The following is a 12,717-nucleotide window of genomic DNA, read 5'->3' as shown; positions in this document are numbered from 1 at the left end:
TTATGTGTTTGATATGATATGATCATCATCATTATTCAACCATCACGTCAGTACCATATTATGAATTGGAATCGTTAAAGAAAAGTCCCGGAAGGAGACACATGGGACGTGCTCATCGACCCCTCCCCTTTTTTTTAGTGAAGCCCTAAGTTGCCTCATCTTGAACCAATAAATAAAAGATTATAGGAGGGGAAATATGAGGTGGATCATTCGAGGACGAAGCGGAAAAAGAGGGTAGATTAATATTAAAGAAATAAAAAGAAATAAAAAGAAGAGAAAGGTTAAGTTATAAATAGGATACAAAATGGGAATTAGGAAGTGAACAAGATCAAGTTGCATTAATGTGACCTGAAATTGCCAAAAGGTAAGTTTTTGCTAAATATTTCCTCCTATATGCCTCGCGCTTGCATATCCGAGTACTTTTAAGTAAACATCATTACAAAAATATTTCGCTTTTTGTACTTTTGTTTGGTAAGATATACATCATTCATGTTCATACCAAAATATCATGAAAGGGGTACTCTAGGCTGAAAGTTGATTTGAACAGATTGAATTTTTTTTTGTACTGTCATGCATGGTTCAGACTAATGCGTTTGTTGCGCGTTTTCTTGAAATTTTCACCCTGAGAATTAAATTTTCCATTTGGAAAGAAACATTAGTCTAATTTCTATTTCTGCGCATTTTGTTTCATTGGCATGCATTCCTCCAAAAGCTAAAATCAATTTTAAAGTTAACTGTAGCCCGAATACACCCTGTTCAAGTTTTTTATCATTTGAGTTAATTTGTGAAATAGTACCCCATCTGTGGCGTCGGTTCATTGGCATTGCAACACAATGCATTAAAGGCAGGGGCGGCGGAGCTATGTTGAAAGGGGGGCGACATGGGCACACTGTTTCGAAAAGGGCACTATATCCAGTGGCGTAACGGGGGCTAGATTTTGTCGTATTACATAAAATATAAAAAGTTGCGAGCGAGCAAAAATGTTGACATAACAATTCCTTGTCAGGTGAAAGGGGTACAGTACACGTCTGTGTGGCGGCATTTTCTTGCAAAAAAGGGCACCTTTCTTGCGAAAAAGGGCACTTTTTCATTTCAGTGCTTGAAAAGTGTGGGGCACTGTACTGTGCCCCCGGCCACGCCCCGGCCCCCACCGCAGCTGGCTCAGCTCGACCGCTCCATCCAGATCCAGCAATTATACATGTAGCTATCATATCTTGCGATCAAATCTAGTTCTGCATGCAATACCGGTACCGTACGTCATATCGATCTCTGTTTGGAGTGGTCGTGATTACAAAATTCGGGATGGCGAATTCAAATAATACTCCCCCAATTTTTTCTTACGACACTTTAGTACACGCAGTGTCAGGGGCAACTGTAAGTAAAATTATGTATATTTATATACTTATTCTTATCCTTTTATTGATTATATATTCGGTACTCGTGCGTTTTCGCATTGCCCATCGAATCAAAGCAGTGTTCCACAAGCTGGCTCGCCGGCGCAGCTGGTGCTGGGCCAGCATGCGAGGCTGTTGGTGCTTATTTCATTGGGCATGACGGGTGCGAAAGTGCATTAGCGCCAAAATGTTTTCTTGATCTAGATGTAGTGAAGTTGTGTAATGATAGATCTTTTTCAAAAATCAATTAATACTTTAGTTAGTATGAATTTAGTCTGAGACTAGCTAGAATCCCTACTTGTGTGCACTCATTCAATGAACAATGAATTTTTAAAATTAAAGTACGGTACGGTATGTGCTGTGTGCAGCATTGGCATACCATAGTCCTACCTGTAGATTCCCCACATTCAGGATGGTTGCAGTGAACAGGTGCTTGTGTGCATTATATCATAACCTTGTTCATTGAATGAGTGCTTGTGTGTAACTATGATTTTAATATACATGTTCAAACTGTTTAGACCGTCAATTACCAGAATTCAGAAGTAAAGATCGGAAAATCTACAGAAGTCCTTTAAGCTTTATTTGCGTACCTGCATATGATGTGATGTATTGTGGGCAGAGTAGGACTAGGTCTAAGTTTCTAGATCAAGATAATAAAAAAAATACAGATTGTTCGCTTGTGCTTTCCATCTGGTGAATGAATTGAATGATTGAAACTTGAACATGTTGAATGAATGAATAGAACAGGCAAAGTATCAGGATATAGCTAGGGAAAGGCATTAGCTCATATTAAGTGTTTTGATACTTTAAAGACCTTTTTTGAGACAACGTAATACACTTTTTCATGTAACATTTAACTTGCAACACTTGACACAACTTGGTGGGAAATGCCATCATTCATTGTGCACAGCAGACATTGTAATTAGAATCAAAATAGAGTCAATAAGAAGATCACAATATCAGTTGCTGCAAGTGCAAGCAACCACCCTGTCGGTGATGAGTAACATGACATGTACCCAGCTGCCTGTGCGGACAATTAATTTTGGAGAACCATTTGGAGAAATTACAAGCGAAGTTTCATCAAGTTCTAGTATTACCGAACGTGCGCATCATACATGTAGGCGTCAGAAAATAATTTCGTACCCTCAAAATTTTGCAAAATCCTTCCAAAGAGAACTTGAAAAGAAAGATGATGAAAAATTGTCAAAATCACATTTTCAAAGTCTTAATATTTAAAAAATAAAATACGTAGCGAAAAAATTAAATACGATACCATTTTCAAGTGACCAAAATATTTCATATGCGAAGAGGGGTCCAATTGGAAGCTAATATCATAAAAAGGAAAAAAACGATTATGGCCAAATTTTTACATATTTATATTTTGTAGGTAACTGTTTATTCATAGTGAAAGTTTGGTGAATTTTATGACAATAGTGTGTTTGATATGATTGAATTCATGAAAAGTGTTTGGCAATATTATTAGAGAACAAAATAGAAGATGACTACTACTATTGAATTCACAAAATCCAAAGACAAAAAAGAAGGCTTCAACATTTTAAAGTGTCTGGACACCCGACCCCCGATGATGTGTCTAAGTTTGAACATTGGACTCTACATTCTACTGTAGAAGCACAAAGTAATGTGTCGTTTGTGAATTTGAATGCAGTTCGCATGTTGAATAAGTTGAGCTTTCTTTCTTTTCTTTTGTTTAATCTCATACTTGTACAAGCATATGTTTTATTTTCTCAAATGATGAACGATTATCATCAATTCAAAGTTTTAATTCATCTGGTTTTGTCCCTTTGAACGGCTGTGGCCGGACTTACCTCACACTCACAGCAATCACCCCTCCCTCCATATATCAATATTTTGTATCAATTTAAAGCTAAATGACAGTCGTTGCAGTAAAACACTGATTTTGTGAGAAAGTCTGTAAAACCAAGGTTGAGAATTACCATATCATCGTCGATCTAGATCTGGTACAGTTACATATACTGAACTTTGTGAAATCTTAAAATCTAAGCTGAAAAACAATCACACTGAAGTTCGCGAACACAGATAGGCACACGTGGGACAGTGTATATTATATTGCTGGAATAAAGACCCGACGGAAGTGCCCGAACCCACGCATATTTTGCTTATTTCTCAGCAATTACACAATTTCTTCCAGAATTCTTAGGCACATATTTTTTATTCATATAAACAGACACTTGGGTGGTCATTATTTTGGATTCTGTAAAAAGTCATTTTGAGATCGTTACCACAACTGGCATTTATCTTTAATATTGAGTGGAACAGAAGTGATGATTGTTGGGCATGAAAGTCTAATTTGATTTAGGATAAAATTGTATAATAATGATAGCCTGTTTATTCATTGTATGTATATGACAACTTGAACAAGAACATTTTAGTATTTTAAAAGTAGAAAATCAGTATTTTGGTGAGGAAACCAGTATTTCCGAAGAAATGCCATAGGACAACACATAAAACTGAAACTTAGAAATCAGCATTTTGCATGAAACCATCTGTATTTTTCTCATTTTCAGTACTAAATACTGAAAATCAGTACTAGTTGGCACCTCTGGACATTGTATGTTGTCAATAAATAATAATATCTTGTCTTCTAAGTACTCTGTCCTCTCTCAAATGGACTTTTAGGTATTGCACACTTACATCCAATTTGTGCCTTGTTTGATGTTGTTCATCATCTCCCCCCCCCCCCTTTCTCCACAGGGCAGCACAATAGCGATGTCAACATTCTACCCTCTGGAGACAGCAAGATCAAGATTACAAAGTAAGCCAATCATTCTGAAAGCCTCAGTCTCACTGCCAGTCATTGGCGAACCCACTCCAGACCAAATCCAATGTCATGTCATCGGCCGATTTTGAGTTGGTTTTGCTGTTATTACTGAAGCATTTAATAGACCATCCAGCAATTCTAAAATACTGCCATACTCACCATGTAACTTGTAAGGCCAACAATTCTTAAAAAATATAAAATTTTATAGGAATAGTAAATTTGTAAAAGTATCATATTATACATGTAGGATACTTGTGCAGTAATCCTACATTTTTAGATCATTTTTCTCTTATTATTTTCATATAAGAAAATAATTATTCATAATTTAATATATTATAATATAATTATTATTATTGTATTATATTTTTATGTTATTTTTATATTATTGTACATGTGAAATCATCCTTTAGGCATATTCTCGTACTGGTCTGATATTCATTCATCTATATTCATTTCGTATATTTTTTCCACAAAATTAATACTTTGTATTGAAATGTTAATATGGGTCTCTAATATGTTTTCCCCTATTTAGTAATGTTTCAGGGCCTTTTATGAAAGCAGCATATTGCTGAAATTAAGAGCCACCCTGATAAAATAAAACTGAGAATAAATAAATCAAATCTAGACAGGCTGTTGTTTTGGTGCCACTTGGTCATGTCAACTTTACGAACCTAGTTAAACAGTTTGGATTTCATTGATCAGGTTGCCCTCAATTTATTATTATAATTCGATTCCTTTTTTCAGTCAAATGCAAACACTGTCTGTCAGGGTTTTTTTAAACAAAATAAAATTAGTGATAAACAAATTTCAAAGATGATCAGATCATAAAAGTTGGTCAGTTCTTACTGTACTGCAATAGATTGTATCTTAATAGAATCAATTATTTGCTTTAAAAACTTTGAAAACCATTCTCAGCTAAAAACTTGACTGATGGAAAGGACCCTCGCTTAAATAAAACTCATCACTCCCTGTAACTCCCAGAGTTCTCTTTCATAAAACTTGTTGTAACAATTTTGCAATAGCAGTTTCAAACTACAAAAATCACTCAATTTGAATGGATGGAAGTAAATTTGTTATAGAAATTGTACATTCTAACAAGTCTTAATGATATGGGCCCAGATCAAATGCTCAGCTATCAAGCTGTGTGAGTTGGCCTTCGATGGATGCAAAACCCAGATCCCTTTGTACTAAAAATAAGTAAAGTCACATTTTGGCTGGCCTCAGAAGATCATGGTAAGTTCACTTGGTGAAAATGAGGTTTGATTTATTTTTGTTCCTTTATTTTCACATATCATGACTGAATAGTTGACGAGAAAAGAACTGCCAAGCATACTCCATATGTTGTAGCTGAGATCGTTCAAGAAGAAGGATTGTGAGTAGATCAGCTATAATCCATGTTAATTGCCGGATTTGATGTCAGATAAATCTGCAAGAGCTCTGTACAAATCTGAGCCCAAAATCGATTGAGATTAATAATTCTGATGACATTTCTTGAATGACCCTCTATTTGCTGAACTGTATTATAATGTGTTTCATCATTTCATGGTGTTTGATAATGAATGCAATCCTGCAGGCAGTCCTTTTATTTTGTACAGCCCGTTCTAGATGTTATCCCCTTGCTATGATTGCTTAATGTTTACTATTTTGTATCATTTACTGTATTTTAATGTATATATACAGATCATCATTATACAGAGGATGGTACCCAGTCATATCAAGCCTATGGTGTTCAAACTTTGTCTACTTCTATACCTTCAATGGCCTCAAGGTGGCGCTAGGTGATGTCATGAAATCGAAGAAGGCTGTGAGGGATCTCCTTATAGGAATAGCTGCTGGTAATGAACAGTCTTTCAGTACCGGTATCAATATACAAATTAGTGAGGGCATAGTAAGAATTACATGCACAAGAAACATTTGAAACGGTTCTAACGCATTCAAGGCATAGCTAGTGGCGTTTTGGCCGTTTCGAAGGTGACAGATGCATGTAATAATGTCTAAGCAAGATAATGTTTATTAATATTATGTGTTTTATAAGAAATCAATGTGGATCCTTGTTTATGATAAGCCATCTCCATCCATCTCAAAACAAAGACTGGTCAAAAGAAATAGTCTTTGGCACCAATAACTAGCAAATTTAGCTGTTAGCTAAAATAAATGACTGGTCGCATAATATATTTCAGTCAACCATTAGATGAGGTTTCATATCACCATTTTATGATATGCAGTACTTTGATACTTTTTTTTATTAATACGATCCTGTATACTTGTTGCTATGCGTTAGTGCTAGTGTAAAGTTTACTTTCCATACTTCACATTCTCATTGATAAATCCTAAAATTAGTAAATGAATAAAATTAGTGGATGAACCACTGTTGAGACATGTATTAAACTGTCAGGGGCCCGTTGCAGAAAGAGTTGCAATCAATCAAAACTGTCGAAACATCCTGCGCATCTTGATTTTCAACCAATCAACAGTGTGCATTTGGGACTTACAATTAATTTTTTTACCGTACTTGCATTTAAACGCAACTCTTTCTGCAACGGCCCCCAGGTGTCATGCAAATATATATCATCTATGCCATTTCATTCCACTATCAAATATCATGTTGCTAGGCGTGGTCAACGTATTAATCACCACTCCCATGTGGGTTGTCAACACTCGTCTGAAGATGCAGGGAGTTCACTTTAAGACCAAGCACTATGCAGAGTCCAAACATCCAAAGTATAGTGGAATTATTGGTAAGTATGTCTGTAGTTGTGTTGTTAATATGAGCAATTCAACTAATAGTAAGTTTTTTCATCCATTCAGCAAAAATTACTAATGAACAAAAAAACATAGAGCATTGTGGCCAGCTGGACTAGTCTCAGGATTTTGAAACAGAGGGTTGTGGGTTCAAATCCCAGCCATGGCGATATTTCCTTTAGCAGGATATTGATCCACATTGTGCTGCACTCTACCCAGGGGAGGTAAATGGGCACCTGTCTGGATCAAATGAATTCACTGAGTGCTGCTGATAAAGAGGTAGCTCGAGCTAAAGTTTGGGTAATAATAGTTTCGCTTTATATTCTATAGCAAAAAGTGCTATATAATTCAAGCTTTTTAATTATTGATATTATGCAATCATGTTTTGACTGAAAGAACCCTTTGAGGGACACGGTATTCTTAACAAAAGGGATGTAACATTGTGTAAAAATAATAAAGGGGGTGCAAACTGACTGAAACTGTGCGATGTAAATAGCTTGTCTTAAAATATACTTATATTGAGATATTATTTATAAATATGGAATATCTTAGCCTGTATATATATATATATATATATAAATAATTCAAAAAGTAATAAAAAATCCGTGATGAAAATTGTTTCACGAATTTTCGCCAATAGGGCTTTGTCAAGTGATTTATTTTTAAAGCCCTATGGGCGAAAATTCGTGAAACAATTTTCATCACGGAGTTTTTATTACTTTTTTAATGGTTTATTGGACCAACTCCGAGCAGAACATTCCACTTTGTTGTATATATATATATATATTTTTTTATATATATATATACAAACTTCAATGTTTTGAGAGGAAAAGGACTTGTTTGTTTACTTGGTAACATAATTGTTGTATGAATGTGAATGTATTAAATAGAGAATTTGTATGATATTATTAAGAGGGCCTATATTACAAGAATACACTGCTCAGAATGGTGCATTATGGGTTAGAAACCTGGCCATATTTGAGTAGTTGAGGGCTTGAGGTGGTGCTTAAGGAAGGCACCTGGTTCATATTTCCTTGAAGTGTAAAATGCATACTTTCCAATATGTATTATCTTTAATCCCAAAGGAATTAATCTATTTTAACTTAAATATCTCTTTATTTGAAGATGCCTTTGAGAAGATCATTAAACAAGAGGGTATAGAAGCTCTATGGAGTGGGACAATCTCATCCCTCATGCTCGTTATCAACCCTGCGATTCATTTCGCTGCCTACGAGGCTCTTAAAAGATACCATAGCAGACTCTTTGACAGAAAGGTAATAGACGTCACCCTTACACTGACCAGGATGTGCATGTAAACTTCTTGTAAAGTTTAGATAATTTTGAATTGTCATGACTAGTTCATTTAACATTCAAAATTTATTATTTTATTTTTATGTATTTTTTTTGGGGGGTGCACCAACCTGGTTTTAAAGCCATCTGTTCCATGAATCGATAAGTATAGCAAGCTGTATCGTGTGGAACAGATCTTTTTTTTGTTGGAATTCATTAGACTATATTGATCTCTCAGATTCATTCTAAATATCTAAGAAATCTGGATTATTTTGCTCGTATATAAATCATTAGTATGTTTTTATTCCACATTATGTGTTTTCTAATTTCCTATTTCTTATTTATCGCAGCAACCCTCTGCTCTTCAATTTTTCTTGATCGGTGCTTTCGCTAAGACAATGGCTACACTGTGTACATACCCGCTTCAGGTTGTCCAATCAAAACTCAGGGTGAGTGTCACATGACAATTAAATGTATATCAGATAAAGACAGCTTATGTGAGAGCTTCACATACCAAAATATGAACTTGTTGAAATCAAAGTAATTCTTGTCTATGCATATTTTATCTCAATGCTCTCTTTAGAGAGCATTGTTGGCTCAGTCCGTAACGCGTCTGCCCATTAAACCATACATCGTGGTTTCGAGTCCATCTAGGGCGAATGACTGAAGCCAGTGAGTTGTGTGTAAACGTCTCCCCTGTTTCATAGTTGCATGCTATGTTACACTGGAAAACATTCCGTCCCTCAGATAGGATGTTAAATGGAGGCCCTGTGTAGAGGAGAGTCACGACCTTTGCATGTTCAGAACGCACTGCACTATTCGTATTAAGAGTAGGGGGAACTCCGGTGTAGTGGTCCACTTGTAGTGCCTTCCAGGCACAGGTGACGCCAAACAAATAATAAAAAGATAATTATTACAATTTTCGAACACTACTATTTTTATGTTATATAATTCTTCATTTTAGTATGGAAAGGAGAAAGAGACACACAAAGGAAACATGATCAGGAATATAGTTGCTGTTCTTCAACATGTTATAGAGTGAGTATGAATCGCTTCTCCCCGATAGGATTGTCGTAGAAATACTATAAAAATAATTACATATATTAGTGGTTTGAGGAAAGTCTGTCAAAGATTAAGAAAGGTTTAAGAAGTTTAAGTTATTGATTTGTGATGTCATATACTAGCAGCTGCCCTGTATGCTATGTAATATAAATTCCTTAAATTAATTGTTCATGAGGACTAAGTTCAGGAGCATGTGTGAAATGATTTGTTAATATACTGAAGGTACAATAAAAACATTTGTCAATTTTTTGAGAAAATACAAATTTCAATGATTTTTTTAAAATTCATGATGCATGGGAAGTTGCTCGCATATGATGCCACCTGTCAAAACATTAGAATTCCAGTCACTTTTAAAATTCTTTTTGGACTTCCCTCACACCTTCACCAATATTTAAAAAAAAATTGCTATTTTTGCAATAAACTTTTTGTCAATGTTATGAACTCCACTTGAACGAAAATATGGATTATGCTTATTGAAATTGTGTGGAATGGTTTACAGTCGATAAGTTTCATTATTTTTCTGATTGTTTGTGTTTCAGAACACAGGGTAAGTGGGGCCTGTACAAAGGACTAGAGGCCAAGCTCTTACAGACAGTACTCACGGCTGCTCTCATGTTCCTCTGCTACGAGAAGATATCCAGATTTATATTCTTCATCTTGAGAGCAAACGGCATCAAAAGATGATAAAACCTCCCCATCTTGATAATGGACTCTTCTCATGTTGTATTGGTGGTAGGCATTTTTTGGAATCGTCCATTTTGAGTGTAGGTTGGCTATATATGATTGCATTTTATTATAAATGCATTACACTATCCCTGCCTGCATAGCAGAAGCGAGATGAGCGCTTCTTTTCTTACAACAGCGACTCGATGGAGTCATTGTCATCCTCAAAATCTCAATCTTAGGCTCAGTTTTTGTAATTTCTTCATAATTTTTAGAGTATCAGATCCTGTTTCATGAAACTAATTGTCACTGCTTATTTGGCATGAATTTCAGGTCACAAAACAGTTGGATAGATATTGGACTTGCCTCATTACTTGAAAAAAAATGATTGATCAGATCCATTTTACATGTACTTTCTTATTCATTGAAGTTTATTTGTAAAAAAAAATGCCAACTGCTATAGATGTTAAAGTGTATACTCAAATTTTATAAAATTGACAGGGTGGGTAAAAATATTTCTTTGTCACAAATCGACATTTTTGTTATATGAATTGTTAGATACATGCCATACTACTAGGGGCCTTCCAATTGTTATATTCATGTGTGTGTTATGGTGGCCTTTCAAAGGCTGATTTTTATTTTGGGAATACTGGCTTAAATTATATTCTAATGAATTTTTTTGCTTCCTTTATATGGCATTTGATATCATATTTAATCCATTTATAAAGTTTCATGTGTTTTATATTAAATCTGGAAATATTCTTCCCTACTTTAAATTATGAATAAGAAGAATAAATTTTTTATGCTGATACTTGTTAATGTTTATGTGGATTAATTTGCAAAAGATAGGAAAAAGTGGGAGGGAGGCAGAAGCAAGTCACCCATCCCCCCAAAAAAACCCCACAACCATCTGCTTTCTATTGCCCATATTCAACCAAACTGAATTCATCGTCCTAAACCTATCGCGTATTTGAGAAGAATGCATTGTCGCGACCATGATGTAATTATTATATAAGTATAGATATGTTATATAATGATTTGTGAGAATATTCCTATTTGTAATATAATCTTTTTATTTTAATACCATTTCTTATCAATCTTGCTTATTTGCAAATTTGGTGTTGAGGTCAAAATTTCTTACGTTTTTTGTCTCACCTGCGAAGCAGAGTGAGACTATAGGCGCCGCTTTTCCGACGGCGGCGGCGGCGGCGTCAACATCAAATCTTAACCTGAGGTTAAGTTTTTGAAATGACATCATAACTTAGAAAGTATATGGACCTAGTTCATGAAACTTGGCCATAAGGTTAATCAAGTATTACTGGACATCCTATTAAAGTTTCATGTCACATGACCAAGGTCAAAGGTCATTTAGGGTCAATGAACTTAGACCATGTTGGAGGAATCAACATTGAAATCTTAATCTGAGGTTAAGTTTTTGAAATGTCATCATAACTTAGAAAATATATGGACCTAGTTCATGAAACTTGGACATAAGGTTAATCAAGTATCACTGAACATCCTGCATGAGTTTCACGTCACATGACCAAGGTCAAAGGTCATTTAGGGTCAATGAACTTTGGCCGAATTGGGGATATCTGTTGAATTCCCATCATAACTTTGAAAGTTTATGGATCTGATTCATGAAACTTGGACATAATAGTAATCAAGCATCACTGAATATTTTGTGCAAGTTTCAGGTCTCATGATTAAGGTCAAAGGTCATTTAGGGTCAATGAACTTTGGCTGAATCAGGGGTATCTGTTGAATTACCATCATAACTTTGAAAGTTTATTAGTCTAGTTCATTAAACTTGGACATATGAGTAATCAGATATCACTGAACATCCTGTGCGCGTTTCAGGTCACATGACCAAGGTCAAAGGTCAATGAACTTTGGCCGAATTGGGTGTATCAGTTGAATTACCATCAAAACTTTGAAAGTTTATGGATCTGATTCATGAAACTTGTACATAAGAGTAATCAAGTATCACTGAACATTCTGTGCGAGTTTCAGGTCACATGATCAAGGTCAAAGGTCATGTAAGGTCAATGAACTTTGGCCATGTTGGGGTTTTTTGTTGAATAACCATCATATCTCTGTAAGTTTATTGGTCTAGTTCATAAAAAGTGGACATAAGAGTAACCATGTATCACTGAACATCTTGTGCGAGTTCGAGTAGTATTCAAAGTCAGCACTGCTGCTATATTTTGTTGAATAACCATCATATCTCTGTAAGTTTATTGGTCTCGTTCATAAAAAGTGGACATAAGAGTAACCATGTATCACTGAACATCTTGTGCGAGTTAGAGTAGTATTCAAAGTCAGCACTGCTGCTATATTGAACCGCGTGATGCAGGTGAGACGGCCAGAGGCATTCCACTTGTCTAGTTCTTAATTCCTATGAATTTCTGATATTGTGTTTTTAATTGTTCTACACCGATTTTACCAAGAGAATCATCCTGGTCATGTCTTAGTACGTTTACTAATACCCAACGCACACTATGCGACCTGATTGCACCAAGATCTGATTTCAACAAAATTACAGAGTTCATGCCAACCTACAACACGCAACTGCGACCCGCTTTGTTGCAATTCTCAGACATTTGGCATGGCAAATCTTTCTGCGACTTTGCTAATTTCAGCCAATCAGACTTGTCCTAGACGATGATGTCATCGTCAATTTGCTGCGCTTCCGCAGTGCAGACAACATACAGGCAAAAGAGGGGATGATTAGATGCAGTGTGCTGCAGAGCTGTTGTAATATGT

General features: G+C 35.5%; 1 protein-coding gene across 2 annotated transcripts; it reads left to right on the top strand.

Moving 5' to 3' along the window:
• The first annotated feature begins 1,244 nt into the window (after positions 1 to 1,244).
• Positions 1,245 to 10,841, top strand: LOC121422866 (peroxisomal membrane protein PMP34-like). 2 transcript variants are annotated; one of them, XM_041618091.1, is made up of 9 exons: positions 1,245 to 1,374; positions 4,128 to 4,188; positions 5,500 to 5,566; positions 5,875 to 6,029; positions 6,807 to 6,932; positions 8,062 to 8,210; positions 8,577 to 8,675; positions 9,191 to 9,264; positions 9,828 to 10,841. In XM_041618091.1, exons 1-9 carry the CDS (start codon positions 1,303 to 1,305, stop codon positions 9,970 to 9,972), a joined length of 948 nt encoding a protein of 315 aa, XP_041474025.1. In that variant the 5' UTR covers positions 1,245 to 1,302; the 3' UTR covers positions 9,973 to 10,841. The 2 variants fall into 2 exon arrangements, with proteins under 2 accessions (XP_041474025.1, XP_041474026.1); XM_041618092.1 differs by lacking the exons at positions 1,245 to 1,374; positions 5,500 to 5,566 and adding an exon at positions 1,536 to 1,557.
• Positions 10,842 to 12,717: the final 1,876 nt, after the last annotated feature.

This window comes from Lytechinus variegatus, chromosome 10, assembly GCF_018143015.1.
Source record: "Lytechinus variegatus isolate NC3 chromosome 10, Lvar_3.0, whole genome shotgun sequence".
NCBI lineage: Eukaryota > Metazoa > Echinodermata > Echinoidea > Temnopleuroida > Toxopneustidae > Lytechinus > Lytechinus variegatus.
Note: the sequence above shows the minus strand (reverse complement) of the source record. Positions and strands in the feature narration are given on the sequence as shown.